A 24313-nucleotide genomic window follows, 5' to 3' on the forward strand; every position below is an offset into this window, starting at 1 on the left:
TTATCTGAATGCTATAATATTTCAAGTGCTCATCCAAATACTTTTTAAAGGTTGTTAAGTTTCCAGCCTCCACTACCTTCCCAGGCAGTTTATTACAGATTCCCACCACCCTCTGATTTTTCTCAACTCTCCTCTGAATCTCTTGCCTGGCCCCCTAAAACTACATCCCCTCATGATTGACCTCTCAACCAAGGGTTCTACTCACCCGGTCCATATCCTTCATAATCTTATTCACCACAGTCATGTCCCCCTCAGCCTTCTCTGCTCTGAACACTCCAAACCAATCCAGTCTCCTTATAGCTCAAATGTTCCATCCCAGGCAACATCCTGGTGAATCTCCTCTGTACCCCCTCCAGTGCAATCACATCCTGTGGGGGGGAGGTTTAACACAGATATCAGAAGGACATATTTCACACAGAGGATCGTGGGGGCCTGGAATGTGTTGCCGGGCAAGGTGGTGGAGGCGGACACACTGGGAACGTTTACGACTTATCTAGGCAGCTATATGAACGGAGTGGGAATGGAGAGATACAAAAGAGTGGTCTAGTTTGGACCCGGGAGCGGCGCGGGCTAATTGTTCCTTGTTTCTCGTTTCAAGGCTTCATTCTATGATCATCTTGCTGGTGCCAGTACAGAGCGAGACTGCGGATAGTTGGGAACCTGTCTCGGGGGCAGGGAATTCATATGGTGTTCGTGGAAGTGGAAATGACTATGGTTGGGAAGCATTTTCCGATCGGGGCCATTGTGATCTCCTGGACTCGTTTCGATCGCCTCAGGGGGTCGGAGAGGAATTTCCCAGATTTTTTTCCCCCATATTGGCCCTGGGGTTTTTCACTCTGGGTTTTCGCCTCTCCCTGGAGATCACATGGTCTGGAATGGGGGGGTGGGGGTGAGTTAATAGGTTGTAATGAACAAAGCATCGTAGCTGTGAGGGACAGCTCGGTGGATAGGATATTGGTATGTAGATAGGCTGGAAAATTGGGCGGGGATCCTAGATTCAGGATTCAATCCTGGACCGGGGAGCGGCGCGGGCTTGGAGGGCCGAAGGGCCTGCTCCTGTGCTGTATTGTTCTTTGTTCTTTGTTCCTATAGTGAGGTGACCAGAACTGCGCACAGTACTCCAGCTGTGGCCTAACCAACATTCTGTACAGCTCCAGCATTATCTCTTTGTTCTTATACTGTATGCCACGACTGATAAAAGCAAGTGTCTCATATGCCTTCTTATTCTATTCATCTGCTCTGCTACCTTAAGTGAATAAATACCCCAAGATCCATCTGCTCCTCTGATTTTACCTCGTGTCCTTCCATTCATTAATTATTTCTTTGTCTTGTTACTTCTTCCAAAGTGCATCACTTCACACTTATCAAGGTTAAATAACATATTTTTTTATTAATTTGTGGGACATGGGTGTTGCTCGCTGGCCATCCCTCATTGCCCTTGAGAAGGTGGTGGTGAGCTACCTTCTTAAATTGCTGCAGTATATGTGCTGTGGGTTTACCTACAATGCGGTTAGGGAGGGAATTCCAGGATTTTTACCCAGTGACTGTGAAGGAATGGTGATATATTTCAAAGTCTACCATAGTTCTGCCCATGTGACCAACCCAACTATATCTTGTTGCAACCTACGACAGAGTGGGGTAGACTCTAAAAGGACCCTGGGTCTCTGGAATACTCGTCCAGTAACAATCCCACAATGCACATTGGGAGATGTATCAATTGGTTTAATAATTTTATATATTAACCCTCTAGTTCTGACCGTAATTGGATGACAAAATACAATTTTGTGTTGAAATTATTTCCTTCCTATGGCGGTGCTCTTACCCAGCATTCGCAGCGAGAGAGAATGTGCCGCATTGTCACAACAGCAGCCGCTTGCGCAGGCGCAGTACCTGATTCCGAGTGGAGCATGCGCTCTGCGGATTCGGACTGGCCCATGCGCAATGTGGATGCTGGAGCTGCAGGGAGGCGGGGAAGTGGGTGCAGAGGCTTCAGAAACAGACCGGAAGGACACTTATACTCCAGCCAATCAGTGGGTGGGCTTTGTGACATTGGAGGTTGAGCTTCACACCGACTGAACCTTCTTCCTGTGTCCCACATCTGTGAGTAAAACAGTTTGTTTGTGTTGCAGATAAAGTCATGATGTGGGGATGCCGGCGTTGGACTGGGGTGAACACAGTAAGAAGTCTCACAACACCAGGTTAAAGTCCAACAGGTTTGTTTGGTAGCAAATACCATAAGCTTTCGGAGCGCTGCTCCTTCGTCAGATGGAGTGGAAATGTGCTCTCAAACAGTGCAAAGAGACACAAAATCAAGTTGCAGAATACTGATTAGAATGCGAATCCCTACAGCCAGCCAGGTCTTAAAGGTACAGACAATGTGGATGGAGGGAGCATTAAACACAGGTTAAAGAGATGTGTATTGTCTCCAGACAGAGGTTGTTCTGTCTGGAGACAATACAAAATATTGGTAAGGCCACAGTTGGAATACTTTGTGCAGTTCTGGTCACCCTATTATAGGAAGGGTATTATTAATCTTGAAAGAGTGCAGAAAAGATTTACTCGGATGCTACCAGGACTTGATGGTTTAAATTATAATGAGTGGTTGGATAGATTGGGGCTTTTTATTTCTGGAGCGTAGGAGGCTGAGTGGTGATCTTACAGAGGTCTATAAAATAATGAGGGGCACAGATCAGCTAGATAGTAAATATATTTTCCCAAAGGTAGGGGAGTCTGAAACTAGAGGGCATAAGATTAAGGTGAGAGGGGAGAGATAGAAAGGGGTCCAGAGGGGTAATTCTTTCACACAGAGGGTGGTGAGTGTCTGGAACAAGCTGCCAGACAGTCTTTTCAAAAGTGCATAGAGAGTTAAATGGCTATCGAGGGTAATGGGCCAAACACGGGCAATTAGGACGAGCTTTGTCGTTAAAAAGGGCGGCATTGACATGTTGGGCCGAAGGCCCTGTTTGCATGCTTATACCTCTGTGACTCTATGACTCTATCTCACCTTCCTGATTCTCCCAGATACTGATTCCAGATGAGTCAGCCTCCGATTTAAATGGATGAAGGAGATATCATTATGCTATGTTGTCAAATGCGATTGGCTGAGCAACTTGTCAGGAATTATTATTGATGTATGTTTACTGAACGTAATTGATTCTGAAACTAATATGAGGTCGGAACGATCGGTACGAAAATCTATAATTGATCTGTTATTGATGGTACACGTTAGATGCATCGGAAAGATCCTGCCGCTCGGTTCCAGAGCGACTTAACCCTTTTGGTCATCTCCAAGCAGCTGATAGTTCTGTTTTTGTTTTAAATAAATGTTCCGTCCTTACACAGAGATATCTGCCACGTGAGTTTTATATTGTCTGTAGTTAAATACAGTATTGGTCATCTCAAATTATCCCATAGCACTCGCCTTAATTTGGAAATTTGTAATCTATTATGTGCTTATGTGAAATGCACCTCAGTCTCTTGGTTTCACCTCATGGTTTGCACCTCTGCTCTGTATGTGTTCTCTATCTAGCTTGTGGCATGTCTGCCTTGTAAGTATTCCATCGGACGAAATATAGAGAGATTCACACTGTTGACCCACGCTGCAGCGACACTGATAGTTTTTTTAAGGGGCAGTGTAAAGGAAACTATCTTCTGCCACACACTGTCCTGCATCGGCCTCTGATGAAACAGAGCCTTTGCTTTTTAGAATTACCTGAAACTCGGTCAGTGGCAGACCAGTTTATGAGTGAAATCACCGAGGTTCTTCTCATTCTTCACTCGCTCTGTCTCTGGATTTTATCATAAAAAGGCAGAGATGAAGGTGTCTTTATACGGATTGGCCACTGGGTGGCGCAGTGACTCTTTCACTGAACGGCCTTGAGTTCAAACACATCCCGCACAGGACTGGGGGGACAGACATGTCTGGGAAAGAGGGGAAACCGTATAATATGGAATATGGGGCGGAGTTGATGGGCTTTGGAAAACGGAATTAAGCCAAGCCAGAGATGGTTAAATTTTCATTCAATATTTATTTTAAAAATTCAGAGAATATTTTACAGCGACATTATTTTTTAAAGTTAGAAAAGTGAATTTAACGATCGAGCTTCACATTGAGAACACAACACATGCACAGGGAATCCGTCAATATTTGTACATCTGTCACATACACCAGAAAGAGAAAACAGGACCTTAATAGAAAGAGGAATTAACAAATATGGATAAGGAATGAGAAAAGTTTCTTATTTATACATGATATTTAAACTATGGGGAAACTGTTAACCACAATTACATTATAACAAAAAATGCCTCGTGCTTTTCACTCTGAAAACTGAAATACCGTCTATGATTGTCTCAGTTACAGATTCAGAATGATAAACTGAGAGAATTTTACTGATAGAGTCACCAAGAGTAGATATTGTATTTCTGTCATACGGAGATCATAATAATCAGCTGAGGGAAATCTGCAGCTTCCAAAATTCAACCCATCACTTGATCTGTAAAAGAAAGATACAATAATGAAGCAGTTGTTTATGATGCGGGATATTAAAGTTAGAGTTTTTAATGGAACATTGAGAGATTTTTCAAATCCATTCTGTCAGTTTGATATGTGAGTGCATTCAATCATCTCACCTTCACCAGAGTGACCGCAGTGCTGTAGAAAATGCTCAGGAAGAACAGGACAATGAATGTGGAAGCCGTTGTCCAGATGTTACTGTTATCATCCTCATTGTCTTCAATCCAGATGCGGTCGGTGGAGTCTAGGGGACGGAGACCAGGATATGAAATTAGATTACTTTGTTTATCCAGGTAATCTTATTGTTATTTTTCTTTTCCCCGTTCTCCTTTTTAAACTGTTCATTTATTCTTGAACTTAATTTTCAATGTATACCTACTCTTACGCTCAGGACACTCAGTAACCGATCTCCGTAACTATTTTCACACCTGATCTTTATTGACATTCCTTGGACAGTCCATGTCAAAAAGCACTGAAGATGTTTTCTCGAAAATCAGTTGATTTTTTAACAATTCGGAACTATCCCTCATTGAAGAGTATTATCACTGATATCGAGGAACGTTCACTGATCAATGATTGTTTTCACAGATGGTTACTGATCTGTAAACTGTGAATGTTGTTGTTTAAGAGTTGGGATGTAATTTCCGATCTGTGCTTCTTTATGGTGGAAATGTTTAGTCGATCGTGAGCTTAATTCAGTTTCTCAGCGTGTTTATCTGTTCATTGTACATTGGGATAATAAATCTGTGGATATCTCCATTAAAAAGTCACGTTTAAATTTTACTTTCATCATTTGCCTACCGTTTGTATTGAAGATTTTGCATTTGTGTGCGTGTGCATGAGCATCTCGTGCTCTGCATTAATCTTTGGCTCTGAGTTAATATGTGATTATGAGTGTTAATGTGCGCGTACATTTGCCTGTGATTGTTGATTTGTGTAGTTGTGTGTCTGCATCTGTGCGCATATTTTATTCTTTTGTCATTGTGTGTATATGACTCTATTATTGTGTGAAGTCTATGAATATATATTAATGCCATTCTTAATGCGTGCACATGTGTTTATGCCTATTGCTCTGTGTTAATTTCTGTCACTCTAATAATGTTTCTTTCCCTTTCTGTGGAGTTGCCGGCGTTGGACTGGGGTCGGCACAGTAAGTAGTCTCACAGCACCAGGTTAAAGTCCAACAGGTTTATTTGGTTGCACGAGCTTTCGGAGCGTTGTCCCTTCATCAGGTGACTACTTACTGTTTCCCTTTCTGTGTGCGTCTGTTTCTCCATGTGTCTGTGTGCACGCCTGTTAACATGTCAGTGTATGTATACACGTGTTGACATTCTTTATAACGGTGCGTTGATGTATATTTGTGTTTCGATGTGTAGTAATGTGTGCTATGGTGTTCTGTTCTATGAGCATGTTAATGTTTGCGTCTACATGTTTGTGTGTAAATGTTTTGCTGTCTGTTCTTCTGTATGCAGTCTGGTGATTTGTTTATATGTATTTCCATATATGTTTGTGAATGTGTATAACGTTGTGTGTCTTTATATCTATATTCCTATCAGCGTGAACGTGTGCTAATATATGTATTTATTTGAGTCTAAGTATGTGCTTGTGTATTTATGTGGGTCTGCATGCGTGTGTATCTGTCTGTATTGTGTCTATGCATGTATGTGTTTGTGTTTGGGTCTGTACCTACTCGCGTATGGGCATGTGTATGTACTTGTGTGTTTCATGTGTACATGTGTGCGTTTGTACATATTTGATTATGTGTGTGTATGTTGTTGTTTTAGTGTCTGTTTGTCCAAGAGCGCGTGTCTATGTGTTCGTATGTGTGTGTGTGTGTGTATGTGTCCGTCTGTATGTGTGTGTGTGTGTGAGAGAGAGAGAGAGAGAATGGGTGTGTCCCTATGTATATTTGTGTACGGATGTGTTTGGGTATGGGTGTATTTTTGTGTGGGTGTATTTGTGTAAGTGTGTATTTCTGTTTGTGCATGTTTTGCCCATGAGTGCATTTGTGTGTGCATTCTTGTTTCTCTGCATGTGTGTTCGTCTGTGCAAGTATTGAGTGTACCTATGGTGTGTGAAAGTGTATCTGTTGTGTATTTGTGTGTTTCTGTGTCTGTATTTGAATGTGCCTGTCCCTATTTCTGTATATGTATGTGTGTGGGGGTATGTGTATGCGTTTGTGTGTGTATATTTACATGTGTCTTTCTGTATTTGTGTGCATATGTGTGAGTATGTGTATTTGTGTGTGTAGTTGTGCATTTGTGTCGATGTGTGTGTGTGTGTGTATGTGTGTGAGTGTGAGTGTGTGTGTGTGCGCGCTTATGTGTGTATTTATAATTGTGACAGTTTTGTGGAGTATTGTCAGTGTGTGTATTTTTTAGCTGTTGCTCCAAGTTTCACCGCAATCATTAACTGAAAATGATCCAAACAATACGTATAATGGAGCATATTTTCAATGTTTTGCTGTATGAATGTAGTTTATGTGAGTGGCACGGTGATATCAGGAGAACGAATGAAATCATTCATTGATGCATCTCGGAAACATCAGGGACAGAACAGTAAAAACCGGGGAGGATTCAATCATTTGTTTCAATTTGCATTATGGGAAATCAATGCCAGGACATGATTAACAGGAACAAGAGTGCAGAAACATTTTTAAATTATGTTGCATAAGTATATATGCATCACATTGATTAGGATAATGATACTTCAAACTCTGCAGCAAATAAACCAGAAGCTAATTTGTACTGTTGGCAACTGGGTTCTTCTAGTAGAGAGCTGGTCCCTTCCAAACACGTTACTTGCGAAGAGGGAGGGAGTGAGCTCATAATTTCCCTCTCTCTACCCGGTGAAGCAATGTGCCTGATGGTTCTAACCGTTGACGAGGTGGTGGTGAGTGGATTAAATAATGACATTCCTCCTCTTTTCATTGAGGAAGTGATGGTACATGGGTTAGCTACGGCTCTCCCCTCTCTTTGTTGGGTGAGTAGGAATCCGGTATGTTCACAATTTCACTCTCCCTCTCTCTGATGGGGGGATTGTTGCTCCATGTTTCTGTGTGACCCTCACTCCAGTTCCCAGTGGGTGTGGTGCAGCAGCTTAAAGCTGACATCAATGGTAAAGGCATGGACAACGAGAGAAGCAGGAACACCGAGATGTAAATTGTGTTTGTTTGTCAGAAATGTTGAAATTGTCAGATTTCTCCTCAGTGGGAGGAAAGTCGGTGAAGATATTTTGCAGAATACTGCAATGAATGTGCTCTACTCTGTCTCTAACCCAGGGTGTATCTGAGCTGGGTGCATTGGTTCAACAAGGCTTGAGCCCGAGACGTGAAAATACCTGACTCAAACCAAAGATACATAGTGGAAGTAAAATTGAAAACCAATCAATTAAGCAATTGGGTATTTCATTTATCGTTGGAGGAAAACGATTTTATTCTTTTTATTGAAGTTTTTAATGTAACCGAGTGATTCTCATTGACATGAATTAACGGTGTCCATCAGTGCAAGGGAAATGTTCACAAAACTGGGTTTACCGCTGGATTTGTCAACTGTTCTGTTGATGATCTTCAAGGGGATGGCTTCATGTCCCACCACACAGGAGTAAGAAGCACCGCTGGACCATTCCTCTGCTGCAATGGATAACAGGCTGTACATGAAGAAGGAGCTATTCCCGCTCTCCGCGACCACCTCGGTGTTCTTATAGTTCCCAGGATTCACCGGCTTGTCGTTGACGGTCCACTTGACGAAGATCTCTCGAGGGGAGAAACGTCTCACTAAGCAGCTGAGGGAGACGAATCTCTGGGCGGAGACTTCTTCTGCCGAGGGCAGGAGGACAGAGACGGACGGTTCCCGCGGATTTGGATCTGCAGAAAATGTACAATAAATGTCAATAAACTGGAGAATTCCGGAGAGACTGTAACCACTGGCTAGGTATCAGAAAAATGTGCTTCATTTCGATTTTAAATGTTTCCATTTTTGACTTCCAGTTTGGAGCAGAGGTGAACACAATTATTTTCTCAAATAACTCAGGGGGCTGGACTGGGAAGTTTCAGAAATTTTACAGCACAGAATCAGGCTATTCGGCCCAACTGATCGGCTTTATTTTTGTTTTTCTGGTTTTTATGCTCCACATCAGGCTCCTCCCTCGTTATTCGATCTCAACCCAATAACATCGCCTTCAGTTCACTTTTCATTCATCAACACATCAAATTTCCCCGTAAAAATATCTACAACCCCCAGTTTTTAGTTAGTAGAGTTTCCACTCAGGGGACACCATTAATGCACTGAATACTGAATATTGACCAGTCCACTGACACTGGAAATAGACACAGTGACGCATTTATTGCTTCAAACTCTCAGCTCACCTGTTTCCTTGTGGATGGATTTTCTTAAAGGAGTCGGCAGATCCTGATGGCTCACCACGCAGTCAAACACAGCCGCACTCAGCCAGGCTTGTGTCGAGACGTTTAAGTTGCTGACCACGCTGTCAGGATCCGCTCCTGGCTTTTCGGCAATCTCTGATTTCAAATACTTCCTGTCTCGGATCCAGGACACATTGACTCCATAGGGAGCATGAGAAATGATGCAGGTTAAGGTCACGGTCGCCTCCAATAAGACCTGTTCTATTGGCGGGGGCTGTATCGTCACTGTGGTATCAGGGCACTGGGGAGTATCTGTGAATGAAAAATGAAAATCAACCCTAGTTCCCTCTTCAGAAGCAGGACAGCAGTCTTCAGCCTGAAGGAGACGAAGTTGCCTTCGATATATCAACCTCTAACTATCACCTTTCAGCCTCTATGGAGGATGGAAAACCAGCCTGCTCTGTGAAATTATTCTCTTTTTGTTCAAGTATTTTAGCAGCGGTATCATTCTCATGAATCAACATTGCAGTATTCCCCAACAAATATAGCATTCCTGAACTCAGGAACCAAGTACTGGCAGTTAGTTTATAAGTAGGGTGGATACACTTCCCAATATTTTACCCCTATGCTGTGACCTGTGAAACAGTCCGACACCGACTGTCTCTCCAAATCTTACCGGCTGTCTCAGGAAAAAGCTGACATCAAGACCACCTCGCTTACTATGTTACTTTAAAATGGAAGGGAACACTATTTCAAGGGGAGACAGTGGCATGGTGGTGTTGCCAATGGTCTTGTAACCCAGGGCACGACTCTGGGGACACAGATTCGAATCTCACCACTGCAGATGGTGAAATTTGAATTTAGTAAAAATCTATCATTAAAAGTCAAATGATCATCATGAAGCCGTTGTTGTAAAAACCCACCTGGTTCACGAATGCCGTTTAGAAAAGTAAATCTGTTGTCTTTATCTGGCCTGGCATGCATGTGACTCCAGATCCACAGTAACGTGGTTGACACTTAAGTGGCCTCCGGGATGGGCCACAAATGCACATCTCATGAAGGAATAACAAAAATTGATGTTGTGATGAAGTTCTGAATGGGGCACTGTCCCAATGCAGCAAACTACATGACAATAACTTAGAAGTTGTTCTATGCTTTGTATTAACTTTAATAGATCCCTAATTTCGATTAACAGCGGAATAATTTTTTTCTCGGTTTGAGTCTCTTACCCAGAGATCCGCTGATGTTCTGACTCTGAGTGAATCCTTGATGAGTGACCTGGCAGGTGTAGACCGCTTTGCTGAACCATTCCTGAGCGGAGACTGTCAACCGACTGCTGGCCGAGAATTTCCCGTTCACTTCACAGGCGGGAGAGGTGACAATTCCTGAATCCATGGGTTGTCCATTCTTCAGCCACTTTACCGTCATTGACTTTGGCTGGAAATCGATGATTGAACAGACGATGGTTGCAAATTTTCTGCTGGTGATTTCTTCACTGGAACTCACGGTGAGGATAACGGTTGGGGGGAGAACGCGTGGGCCTTCAACAAACAAATGTTCAGACGTTACTTGAAGATTCAATTGACATCAATTAAATTTAGTTATTTTATTTTAGCACCATAGCTGCCGATTTGAGAATTATATCCATGGTTTGGTTGAATTGGCAGGGAAATGGCGAATGGAATTCAACCGTCAAAAGTGCCACACAATGCATTTGGGGAGGGAAAAAAAAGCAAGGCAATAAACTGGAATGTTAAAAGGGATTGAGGAAATGCAAGACCTTAGAGTGCATGTCCACAGGTCCTTGTAGATGGTAGGGCAGCTGGAAAAGTTGACCAAGAAAGCATATCGGATTAGTTCCTCTATTATTGTGAGATATTGAATACAAAAACAGTGATGCAATGATGGAGCTGCATAAAACCTAGTTAGGCCACGTTTGGAGTTTGCTGTACAGTTCTGGTCACCACGTTGCAGGAATAACGTAATGACTCTGGAGAGAGATGAGGTTTACAAGAATGTTGCCAGGGACTGAAAATTGCCGCCATGAGGCGAGATTGGATAGACAGGGTTTGTTCTCCTTAGGAAAAGAGGAGGCTGAGGCGTGACATAATTGTGGTTCACAGAATTATAAGGGACATAGGCTGAAATAATTCATTCCCCAAGTGGAGGGCTCAATTACCAGGGAGCATGGTCATTTAAAAGGTATCTGGGTCTGCATCTCAAGTGCTTTAACCTGCAATGCTACAGAGCAAGGGCTGGAAAATAGGCTTAACTTGTCTGGCTAGTTTATTTGTTCTCCCTTTTGGCCAGCACAGACATGATGGGTTAAATGGCCTCATTCTGCACAGTAACATTTCTATTGTTCTTTGATTCTGAGCAACGTTTCAGTCAGTAGGCACTTACCTGGATTTTGCATCATTCATTTTTTTCAGAATGCTACAGATCAGTTATAACTAAGGCCTTATACAGTTCAATCGGCGAGTTCCTGTCTTGCCCAAGTTCCACAACACTTACATTGCATTCCAATGCTCTTGACTGAGCCGCTGTGTCGAACCTCACAGTTGATTTTGCTGCACTCTCCCACTGACTGGGTGATGGTTAACTGGCTGCTCAGGGTATAGGTTCCCTTCGCGTTTCTCACTGACGGGTAAGTCTTAAATCCAGAGGTGATCAGCTGCCCATTTTTCTTCCAGGTCAGTTTGGAGACATCTGGAGAGTAGTCCATCGCCAAGCAGCCGTAGGTGATGGAGCCATCGGAGTTGTGTTGCTGACAGGAAGAACCGAGGATGTAGAGAGTGGGCGGAGACGGTGTCACTGGGAAAGAATAGTCGATTAAATAAGTTAGACTCTTACCTGCATTTATTAATTAATCAAACATATTTATACAAGTATGTTTCTATATTAGGTATAGCTCTTGGGGCTAAAGGGATCAGTGGATATGGGTAGTAGGCGGGGTCAGGATATTGATGAGCCGTGATCAAAGTGAATGGTAGAGCAGGGTCAAAAGGCCGAATGGCCTCCTCCTGCTTCTATTTTTTATGTTTCAACGTCACAATTTGACTAGAATAATGAACTTAAGTTAATATTTCCCGATTAAGACCTACGCACACCTTTGAGCTTCTGTTACTCCTATCATTTGGGAATCGCCATCTTTGTAGAAACTCACATCACTGTCTCCACCTCTATCAGATTGGAAAGACAAAAAACATTTTGATGTCATCGTAATGACATACCATTCATTGGATTAACAGAGAAGAGTAAAGATTTTCTCCATTATTTCAAGCACTACCTATTTCTCAAACGACAGCACTTTGTGATGAATAAGTTGTCTCTTCATTCATATCATCCACTCACCTGATGAAAGAGCTCCAAAAGTTCGCAATTCCAAATAAGCCTGTTGTACTTTAACCTGGTGTTGTGAGACTCGTTACAGTGCCCACCCCAGCCTAACGCCGGCATCTCCACATTGTAATTTTTGGATATTGCCTGTGTTCAAACTGACTGAATCCCCTTCCTCGCTCCAACTCACTGCCTCTCACTCCATAAAACGAAGATCAGTGACTTTCCTTCAGAAATACCTTCGGAATGAATACTTACTGAATGACCAGGAAACTCTGAATGTGATTACAAATTCAAATAATTGCAACATTGACTAATTGAAGGGCCATACATTAATAGCAAGAGTTGGCCATTCGGACCCTGACGTCACCTCCGTTGTTCACTGAGATTACAGATGATCTGGTTGTGGTGCTCGCTCTATTTTGCACCTCCTCACTCCGCCCGTCGATCACCCACTCTCTGCACATTTTCCCCGCCTCTCTGCCCTTTCCTCTGGCTCTCTGCCATTCCCTGTGGCTCATTTCCCCTTACACCCGGCTCTCTGCGCTTCCACCTGGCTCTCTACACTTCCCTCCAGCTCTGTGCCCTCTCCCCCGGCTCTCTGCCCTTTCCCTCAGCTCCCTACCGTTTCCCCCAGCTCTCCGCCCTCTGTCCCTGCTCACTATTCTCTTTCCCCGTTCCCCCGGCTCTCTGCCCTTCCCCCCTGACTCTCTGTCTTTCCCCCTGACTCTCTGCCCTTTCCCCAGGGCTCTTTTGCACTTTTCGTCGGCTCTCGGTCCTTTCCCCGGCCTCCCTGCCCTTTATCCTGGCTCTCTCCTCTTTCCCTGATCTCTCTGCCATTTCCTCCATCTCGCTGCCTTTTCTCCTGTTTCTCTGCCCTTTCACCTGGCTCCCTGCCCTTTCCATTGGCGCTCTTTCCCATTTCTCCTGGCTCTCTGCCCTTTCTCCTGGCTCTCTGCCCTTTCCCCCGGCTCTCGGCCCTTTCCCCAGACTCTGTGCCCTCCCCCCCCCCCCCCCCCCCCCAGCTCTCTGCCCTTTACCACGCCTCCTGTTCTCCCCGGCTCTTTGCCATTGTCCTTGGCCCTGAGCCCCCAGGGATTCCCTCCAGCTCTCCACATTCCCAGGGCAGCTCCCACATTTGAACACCAAACTGCCGCTTGAGATCTTTCTTCTCTCTCGTTGCAGACCTCCACACACAGGTTTAGCGAGTGTGAGTGAGAGAATGTGAGTGCGTGAGGGTGAGTGAGTGAATGCGAGTGAGTAAGTGGGGGGGGGGGGGGGGCGGGGGGATGGTGGCACGGTGGCACAGTGATTAGCGCTGCTGCCTCAGAGTTGGATTCCCGACTTGGGTCACTGTCTGTGTGGAGTTTGCAAGTTCCCCCCATGTCTATTTGGGTTTCATTCGGGTGCTCCTGTTTCCTCCCAAAGTCCAAATATGTGCGGGTTCGGTGGATTAGCCGTGCTAAATTGCCCCTTAGTGTCAGGGTGACTAGTTAGGGTAAATACATGTGGTTATGGGGATCGGGATTGCTGTTGGTGCAGACTCGATGGGCTGAATGGCCTCCTTCTGCACTGTAGGATCCTATGATTCTATTCTATGATGTCAAGGACAGACACTCTGACGTATGTGAGATGGAAAGTGTGTGAGAGGGTGTTTGTGTGTGTGTGTGTGAGAGAGTGAATGTGTGGGAGGGTGCCTGTGTGTGATAGACTACGTTTGCACGTGTGTAAGACAGTGGGCTGTGCGTGCAAGAGGGGAGAGTGTGTGTGCGAGAAAGGGTGTGTGAGATAATGTGTGTGTGTGAGAGAGCATGTGTTTGAAGAGTTATTCTTTGTGTGTGATAGTGTGTCTCACCTTGAAAGTGTGTGTGTGGAGGGGCGGGGAGAATGTGTGTGGGGAGTCTGTATGAGAGAGTACTTCTGTGTGTGATTGAGTGTGTGTTTATGTGAAAAGAAGTGTGTCTATATGAGATACAGGGTGTCTGTGGAAGAGAGTGTGCGTGTGCTTGAGAAGGAGGGTCTGTGTGTGGGAGAGAGTGTTGTGTTCATGTGAAAGACAGTGTGTGCGAGAGGGAGTGCCTATTGGAAAGCAAAATAGTAGGTTCATGAGTGTGTGAAAGTGTGCATGGGATTGCGTGTGAGTGAGAAAGATGTGTACAATGTGTGTGGGAGATCGAAGCAATATGTTTGAGTGTGTGTGTGTGTGTGAGCGTGTGTGTCTGTGACAGAGAGAAAGAGTTTTTGTGTGTGAGAGAGAGACGTTGTGTGTGGTTTATGTGGGTGAGAGTGTGTCAGACACATGAGTGCTTTTGCACGTGTGTGAGACAGTGGTCTGTGTGTGCAAGAGGAGAGAGTGTGCGTGAGAGAAAGGATATGTGATATCGCGAATGTGTGTGTGTGAGAGAGAGAGTGTGTGTTTGAAGAGATATTCTTTATGTGTGTGAGTGTCTCTGTTCTTCAAAGTATGTGTGTGTGTGTGTGCGTGCGCGTGTGGAGGGGCGGGGAGAGTGTGTGAGCGAGAAAAAGTGTGAAAATTAGACAGAGTGGATGTGTGAGTGTGTGTGAGTGAAATAACTGTTGAGAGAAAACAGTGATAGGTGGAGTGTTTCAGAGAGATACATTGTGTATACATGTGTGTTCGTGTGTGAGAGACGGAGAGACTGTGGGCGTGTGAGAGAGAGAGTCTTTGTGAGAGACAGTGTTTGAGAGCAAGATTGTGCGTATGTGAGATAATGTGTAAGGGAGTAAGCGTGTGAAAGAGAGAGAAATATGTGCGTGCGTGAGAGAATGCGTGTGGAAGTGTTCGTATGAGAGAGGGAGCATGTGAATGAGTGTGAGACGAAGTGAGAGTACGGGAATGTGGGAGGGATAGTGCATGTGTATTTGTGCGTGCGTGTGTGTGTGTGCGTGTGTGTGTGTGTGTTGTGTGTGTGTTGTGTGTGAGAGAGAGAGAATGTGTGCGCGAGACTGCTTATGTGAGAGACTGTGTCTGTGTGAAAGAGTGTGTGTTAGAAGGTGTGCATGTGTCTATCTTTGCGAGAGAGTGTTTGTGAGAAAGCAAGAATGTAGAGGTGTGAGATAGTGTGTGCAAGGGAGATAGAAATATATGCATCTGTGTGTGTGTGTGTGAGAGAGAGAGATGTGTGTGCAAGAGGAATTGTGAGAGAGTGTGTGTGAATGAATGTGAGACAGCTTGAGCGTGTGTGACAGAGTGTGGGAGAGAGAGTGCATGTGCGAGAGTGTGACACTGTGCTTATGTGTGAGTGTGTGTCTGCGTGTAACAGAGAATGTGTGTGGCGGTGTGTGCGTGTGGGAGCTTTTGTGTATGGGGGTATGAGATACTGATTGAGAGAGCGAGAGGATGTATGTATTTGTTTTTGAGACAGTGTATGTAGAACGTGAGAGAGAGAATTTGTATGGGTGTGAGAGAGAGATCGTATGAGAGAGAAAGTAAGTGTGAGTATGTATGTGTGTGTGTGAGAGAGAATATGAGAGTGTATATGTGCGTATTTATGTCTGTGAGAGCGTGTGATGTGTGTAAGTCTCTATCTGGCTGATTCAGTCCGGAAAAGCACCCTCACTCCACACACACTCACCCAAACACATTGTAAATGGGAGTGACAAGTGAGCACAATACGGACCTCGGGCCAAGGGTTGGAAAAACATTTAAATCTTTCACAGGTCAGTCACAATTGAATAATTTCCTCTTTCCGCAATGAGCGAAACTTGTAAAAACTCAAGAAATTTGACACAATCCAGAGCAAAGCCATCCACAAGATTACCCAACCCCTCATTCACCCTATTCGCTCTCTCCATCACTAACAAGCAGTGACAGCAGTGTGTATTATATACAAGATGCACTGCAACAACTCACCAAGACTCCAGAGAAAACACTGTCCAAACCAGCTGCCTTTATATCCCAGCAGGACAAGGGCAGCAGCCACATATGAAGACTACCACCCGCAAGCTCCCCTCCAAGACAGACAACATCCTGACTTGAAACAATACCTCAGTTCCTTCACAGTCGCTGGGTGGGTCAAAATCCTGGAACATCCTGCCTAACAGCAACGGCGGATGCCTGCAGCATATGGACTGCAGTTTTTCAAGGATACTTCATATTAACACTTTCTCAGGTAGGATTAAAAATTCTGACCGAGCAAATGACTCTAAAATGTCTTCAGAAGATTAAAAATAGGATGCAAATGAATTTGACCCTTCAACTGTCATACTAAACAGGTCAGGGACTGCTATAGTACGGAGCACAATATAGTAAATCTCACTTTGCATTTGCTCATCGAACATTCCCAAGACCGGTAAATCACTGGTTAAAAATCACTCAAATCTGCCTCTGCAGTCTGACGTTTCTGCTCTCTCTAACGGTCACAATATGCTTTGGGGATCTCATTTCTGAGACGCCGAGTCAAACGTCAAGTCAGACTGCCACATTTCTCACAGGTACAAGTTTATAAAGAAATAAATCAAATTTCACTCCCTGAAATACAGCAGAAGGAACCAGAAGTTTTACAACCAGTCAGGCAGATTCCTGGTCCCAACACAGTGACCACGCGCACAGAAACAGAACAGACACAAACGGTGCAACAATCGAGTGCCCAGCAGATAGATCTGTTCAATCTGTCAATTTCATTCAAACTGTTGGATTCTAATTGATCAATGGCCAACTTACAACAACAGAAAATTAATAACCTTTTTTAAATTAAACTGATATTCATTTCAAAACTCCTTTCGACTGTTAATTATTCCTGTTTCACTTCTCGAAAACTATGTAAAAATGTAACTTCGCCGAAAATGAGCAATCAAAAATAACAGATTCGGGACAGTTCAATGTCCCTAACAGAGATGCGGTGACACAGCAAGAAGTAACCAAATCAAGAAACATTTAGATTGAAAATCATTACCTGATTAGATCTAATTTCTTAATTAAATGTAATCAACAAATTAATCAAAGCAAAACACTTTATCGAGTGAGCACAGCTGAGTAAAGTAATGTTTTGTTTCTGAATTCATTTCCGATACACGCCTGTACAATATTCAAGGTAGTTTGTTTTGAATTAATCAGCAGCAATATTATATTTTAAGTTATTGTTAGTTACTAGTTAGTTCTCCTGTCAGCTCATTTGTACTCTGTAATAAAATGAGTTTTCAATCATTCAAAATGTGCTTCTGCCTCCAACATTGTTAAATAATTAGGTTACAATTAAATCTTAGACAATGTTAAATATAATTTCAAATTACTGAACAGAAACATTCAGACATCTGCCATTCATTTACTTAAATCTAATCACATTGTAATATTTTACTTTTTCACTTTTACTACAAGTGTCTTATTATAACCTGCAAAAGTGTTAAAATTGCATACTGCTGAATATGTATAGACTGTAACGGCCTGGCAGTTTGAAATCAATAATACTGCTTCCTAGATTTAGTAATTTAGAACATCCATATAACTTAATTACTGAGCACATTGTTTAATTAAAGAAGATCTGAATTAAACCGTGCAAACACAAAGAGGACAATTGATTCAAATCCTCTGTAACACTAAAACATGATGCAGAATGTAAGTCCAGACTTTTTCTTCATTATAATATTTAATAAGAATTAAACATAAGGTTCAGATAGAATCAATTCTTCTACTGTGTCATTTATTCTTCCCATAATTCTATCCTGTGTTCAGCAGTAATGGGAGACATGATGTTATTATCAAGTGCAGAGATAAGAGTATTTTTATAGTATTTATAATAGTATAATATTTTTATTTAAATTAATCTTTTTGAATTTCAAGCATTAACTTGCCCATCTCTAGCCAGTTTCTGTTGACACTTTACTACAATTCAAACACAATTATGTGAACAATTGCTTGAGTGTCAGCGAATTCCACCTGTCAGAAAACTCTGTTCGCTCTGTCAAATTTATTCAAACTGTTTGATTCTAATTGATCTAAGGTCAAATTACAACTGCAAAAAAGTCAATAAAATATTTAAATTAACCTGATGTTAATTTCAAAATTCCCTTCGCCTTGTAACTATCTCTCCCTGTCTGTCTCAAATCATGAAAACTGGGCAAAAATGTATTTTTTCTGAAAATGAGCACCTCAAATATAACAGATTCAGGGTAGTGTAATGTCCCTAACAGAGATAGAAAGATAGAAACCCTACAGTGCAGAAGAAGGCCATTCGGCCCATCGAGTCTGCACCGACCACAATCCCACCCAGGCCCTACCCCCACATATTTTACCCGCTAATCCCTCTAACCTACGCATCCCAGGACTCTAAGGGGCAATTTTTTTAACCTGGCCAATCAACCTAACCCGCACATCTTTGGACTGTGGGAGGAAACCGGAGCACCCGGAGGAAACCCACGCAGACACGAGGAGAATGTGCAAACTCCACACAGACAGTGACCCGAGCCAGGAATCGAACCCGGGACCCTGGAGCTGTGAAGCAACAGTGCTAACCACTGTGCTACCGTGCCGCCCATACATAAATAAATAGATACAGTGTCTCTGTAAGAATTGTAATTCACGATTTATTTTAATATGTAAGCATCAGTTAACATGAATAAAAGCCCAACATCTAATTATTTTATTTTTCCGAAACCTTTTTCCTTTATCCCTGCAAGAATTTTCAAACGCAGCTTTATTTTCATTTAGCCAGGAAACGTGTAACCGTTCAGTATCACAGAGTTGAAACAATACAGAAACAATTGAGAAACACCAAACCATTTCACAAATTTTGAGATGAGATTAGTAATTAATTATCTCGGTATCCAATTACAAATTACTTGGAAGGAATAATTTGATTGCGACTGCACAGAAACAATCCCAACCCCATCCACTGGGGGCAATCTGGACAATGGCTGCAGACAGACCTCACTGCGCATGCGCAGTAATGACACCCACCGCTGCGGCCATTTTGCGTTGCCAAGGGAGACGGCCAGCGGCCATATTCCGTTGCCAAGGGAGACGGCAGCGACCATCTTGCGTTGCCAGGGGAGACGGCATCAATGCGGGCGGTGTCCCGCGCGCTGACCTGTGGGAGCATTCCCGTCCCGCACATGCGCACAGGCAGCCCCGCCCCCCTCGACAGACCCCCTGTTGTCCCGCCAACGAGCATGGGCCGGGCCGGAGTGGGCAAGAGGTGACACTGGGAGGAGCAGCCCCCGGGAGCGTTACAGCGACGCCTGGTGGCCAGGAAGGGCAATAGCAGCAGCACAGTCTCTGCCCAAAGGCTTCCCCAGTTCAGCTGCTCAGAGACACTGGGAATGTCTTCAAGTGGAAACTTCAGCTTCTCACATTCACCCCCTGTGTTCAGTCATTGTTTCCTAGACAACCTCTGTAGTCACATCACAAACAACTTGTTCACATTGAAGGCCATGGCAATCTGGACCATTCGGCTTCAAAGCCATTGAGCTTTAAAATTTCAATTGAAATGTTGGAGATGAGAGTTTATCGATGCAAGTCATGTTGCATGTGGAACGCTCATGATGCCACAATTAGAGCAGTACAGACATCTCACAGGGTTGTGTGACTGGAGGAGATGTCAGAGACGGGCTGGTTAAATATAGAGGGACAGGGTCTGAAGCTAAGTTTTGGGTAAAAGATGGCAGTAATGTTGTGACATTAATTTAGCTTCAGATAGTTGCTGGGGAGGGGGATAGAGAGGTTGGGGAGCGATGTTTGTATTGGGGCAATCTCTCTCTCTCTCTCATCATGTATATATATGAATCCATCTCTCACTCTCTATCTCTCTTTACCCATTGTGTCCAGAGTCTTGTGAAGGCGCAGACCGGTGGCAGGTCATTACTGCCGAGGAGGACAGCCTTCAGCGCACTGGAGCTGCGTTGCTGCACGGATAGCTCGAGGCACCTCTGCCTCCGACAGCATCATCTTCCACACGTGTGTCTCTTCTGGACTTTGTGTGTGTCGTGTGTAACTGGTGGGGACTGTACAATCCAACTGGAACATGGTATGGTGGGAAGGTCTTATGAGCAAAGGCTGAGGGACTTGAGGCTGTTTTCGTTAGAGAGAAGAAGGTTAAGAGGTGAGTTCTCATCATAAACCAGCTGGTCGCCTCCATGCTGTGGTACCGGCTGGTCCCTTTGACCCCTCCCTCTGGCTTTGTCGCCGATATCCAGAGAACCCTCGTGCGGTTCTTCTGGGGCAATCGACTGCACTGGGTCCCTGCTGCGGTTCTGCATCTCCCGCTTGAGGAGGGCGGACAAGGTCTGGTGTGCCTCCGCACTCAGATAGCGACCTTCCGCCTCCAGGCCCTGCAGAGGTACCTTTACGTTGAGCCCCCTCCACAGTGGTGTGCCATGGCGACGTATTTCTTCCGCCAGTGGCACGGCCTCAATTATGACGTGCAGCTCCTGCATATCGAACTGGGGCGTGCTTCGACCGCCCTGCAGGAGTTGCCCGTCTTTTACCAGGACCTCCTCACTGTCTGGAACAAGGTCGCCTCGTGACGCAGCTCTCCCCCGTCAGGAGTAGCGGCTCTCGTGCGAGAGCCGCTGCTCAGGAATCCGCTCCTCCAGCCGTATAACTTCAGGTGGCTGGCGGAGAGGAGGGCTGTGGACGCCGGGGTGACCAGAATCGGGGACGTGCTCGATGGCGGAGGGGCGGGCTGGATGAGTCCCCGCATGCTGGCTGAGCGCGCGGGGACGACCGTCCGGCGCGTGACCAAAGCCATCCTAGACCTTAGGACGGTCGTGCTCGGCCCCGAAACTGCACGCAAACTTGAGACGGCGCAGGCGTGCGGTGGGATCCCGCCCGAGCGTTCCCCTGTTCGGGCGGAATTCCACATTGGCCCAAAGCCTCAGCCCCCTCCCCTGGGTGAGGTGCCCCACAGCCTGAGCCGCCTTGCGGAAATGTCCTCCGTGCCTTTTTCTACCGCGCGGAGGCGTTTCCTGTGCGGGCTGCTGCTGCACACCCTCCACTACCGCCTCCTCGCCTGTCGCCCGGATACACCTTGGCGGGCCTTGTTGCCGCCGGGCGGCGGAGGTCCCCGCTGGAGGTCCCTCTATGGAGGGATCTTCCCCAATTACGTCGGGGACCTGGGGTGGAGGGTGATGCATGCAGCAGTGCCGCACAACCGTAGGATTCACTGGTTCACGGGCTCCGAAGACTGCCCTTTCTGTGGCCTTGTGGAGTCCGTGGACCATGTCTATGTTGTGTGTCTTAGGCTGCACTCCCTTTATGTTTTCCTGAAGAACCTTTTATTGATGTTCTGTTTGCACTTCAGTCCCACACTCCTGATCTACGGACACCCGGTGCAGAGAGGGGAGGGTCGGGATGGCGACCTCCTCGTGAACCTGCTCCTGGGCCTGGCGAAACGCGCCATTTACCGGTCCAGGCAGCGGGCGATCGAGGGGGCCGTCCATCCTGACTGTCTTCCCCTCTACCGCGGCTACGTTCGCAGCCAGGTGTCCCTGGAGAGGGAGCATGCGGTGTCCACGGGCGAGGTTGACTCTTTCCGCGCCCGCTGGGCACCGCAGGGGTTGGGGTGCGTTCCCGACCCTAATAATTACATTATGATTTGATGTTTTTAAGTTTCCTTTGTACTTTGATTTCTGTTCGGGCTGTTCCCCCTCTTTTTGGGGAGCTGCCCCTTTTACTTTGTCCTGATTTAATCTGAGTTTGTTTACTTGGTTTGGTTTGACCTAAAAAGAGGACAACAGGAGAGACGATGGCTTTATGGTATTCGCGTGAGGTTATTCAGAAACTCAGCTAATGTTGTGCGGACCAGATTCAATGAAAACAATATCTACAATTAACAATCTACTGATGACCATGAAACCATTGTCGGAAAAAACAATCTTGTTCAATAATGTACTTAAGGGAAGGAAACCTGCCGTCCTTACCTGGTCCGGCCTACGTGTGACTCCAGAGGCACAGCAATGTGGTTGGCTCTCAACTCGTGATGGGGAATAAATGCTGGCCAACCAGTGGCACCCATGTCCCACACACAGAAAAAGGAAATCACTGGAATCACTGTTGAAACTGTCCTGATAATAAGGCTAATGGACATATTGAGGAAAAGCAATGATATAATTATTTAGCCTTCCTTAACTTCCGTGTCACAATAAGAAAATAAGCATTTTTTTGTAGAATGTCAATTATTGAGCATGTTCAAAAAATTCAGTAGCTTCATGGAGCATCATCTCATCAAGGGCCATGCAGATAGCGCGGGAAAGTGGCGTTCAGGCTGATCAGCCCTGATCTAACTGAATGGCGACACCAAATCGAAGGACCGAATGGCCGACTGCTGCTCCCATGTTCTTTTACCCGATTTTTCGATATTCCTCCCCAAGTAAATCGCTAAATCTGGAAGTTCTCGCAGTAGGATAGTGACTTTACTGTTCGTCTGTTTCCTGTCCGTTATCTCACCACCTGGGCGTCACACAGCACCACTCGGGACAGTTGAAATACTGTGTCCAGTTCTGGTCGCTCTACTATTAAACTAGAAAGAGTGCAGAATGTATGCTTTAGGATGAACGCTTTAAACATTTGAAGTTCAAGATAAGTTAATAAATTGAAAGTGACGGTTTTCTTCTTAAATTGACTGACATGGGCTTTCAGTCTAAACACAGTGCAGTTGAACAATACAGATAGCCGATTTGCTGGAGCGTGTAGTCTTCTGTTTCTGTGGTGCTGTGGTTATCACGTTTACCTCACACGCGAAAAGTCAACGGTTCGAAACCGGCCAGAAGTACTGTTGGATTTATCTCGCTGAGCGTGAGCTAAATCTGCAGAATTTAAGTTCGTTGCTCCATATTATGTGAATCTCCATGTTACGTCAGCTAAAATGCTTTTCGGAAAATCAGAATTGCTGTATTTTAGGATGCAAAAGCAGGAAATAAATGTATGTACTGCTTATACACATATTCGCAACTCGTTCAGTCCACAATAGAATTTAATGGGTTCAGAGATGCAGACTAACATAGTTAATTAACATCTGAAACACGTCTCTTAGTATTATGTGCTCATAAAGACAGACACAAGTGAAACTGTAACTGGACTAGAGGAAATGGCGCACATTTCCCAGCAGCATCTTTTTAAAATTGTTCTTCATGATAAAGAAATGGGAAAAACCACTCAGACAGATGAGGAAATCGAGAATCAGTGGGGACCTCCTAGAGATGAACGAGATTTCGGCGCCAGAATGTTTCACACGCGGAATAAAGAGGCATCAAGTATAACGAACAGATCATTCTTAATTCTCTTCCCTTGAAATGAATTTGATTTTGTTTGAAAGATGAGTGTGGTCATTCTCAGATAAGCACCATGGGATGTGTATTACCCAGTGACTCGATTTCTTTTGTTTGTTAGTCATGTTTGCAATTGAATGTTGTATATTTCAGAGAGGTTCAATTCAGAATGAGGGCATCTGTGTTAAATAAAAGTATTGAAATTAAATGTTGAATAACTACAAATGCAGGATATAACTGGTTGAACGTATTCTACGAAGATGAGATGATTGAGCAGAAATCATTGCTCCCTTTGACATTTGACAGACGAACGCTTTTTAAGTTTTGAAGTTCAAGATAAATTGAGATATCAGGTTGAAAGTAACGGATTTGTTCTTGTATTGGTCCTTCAATCTTACCGTCTGAACCGGCAGCAACACAGTGGAGTGAAATATTGTAGTCAAGCCAATTAGCGAGTCGGTGCTGTCTCTTGTTCCTGTAACATAGTGGTTATCACGTTCGCCTAACACGCGAAAGGTCCCCGATCTGAAAACGGGCAGAAACATTCATTAGCTTTTCTCATGAAGGGTGAGTGAAATCTGAATGATTTCAGTTGGTTGCTGAACATTATCCGAATCTCGATGTTAAAGCCACGTTATCTTTGCTCTGACCTCTGCCTCAAATGCTTTCTGTAAAATAAGAAATGCTGATTTTTTTTGACGCATTGAGAGGAAAGAAACGTTTCGTTTTGACACTCTGCACATGTTAGCATTTCGTTCGGTCTCCAGTAGAATTTAATGGGTTTATAGGCGCAGACTAACATAGTTAATTACCATCTGAAACATGTCTAATAGTAGTGTGTGCTCAAAAAGACAGACACAAGTGATACTGTAAGT

The 24313-nt window shown here is 44.6% G+C and overlaps 1 gene segment (V, D, J or C); it reads right to left on the reverse strand.

The window, feature by feature from the left end:
* Positions 1-7944: 7944 nt before the first annotated feature.
* On the reverse strand, positions 7945-13137 carry LOC144484661 (Ig heavy chain C region-like). The segment is given in 5 exon segments: positions 7945-8378; positions 8880-9188; positions 10106-10417; positions 11391-11690; positions 12975-13137. Coding segments are annotated over 5 exon segments (1476 nt in total).
* Positions 13138-24313: the final 11176 nt, after the last annotated feature.

This window comes from Mustelus asterias, unplaced genomic scaffold, assembly GCF_964213995.1.
Source record: "Mustelus asterias unplaced genomic scaffold, sMusAst1.hap1.1 HAP1_SCAFFOLD_122, whole genome shotgun sequence".
NCBI lineage: Eukaryota > Metazoa > Chordata > Chondrichthyes > Carcharhiniformes > Triakidae > Mustelus > Mustelus asterias.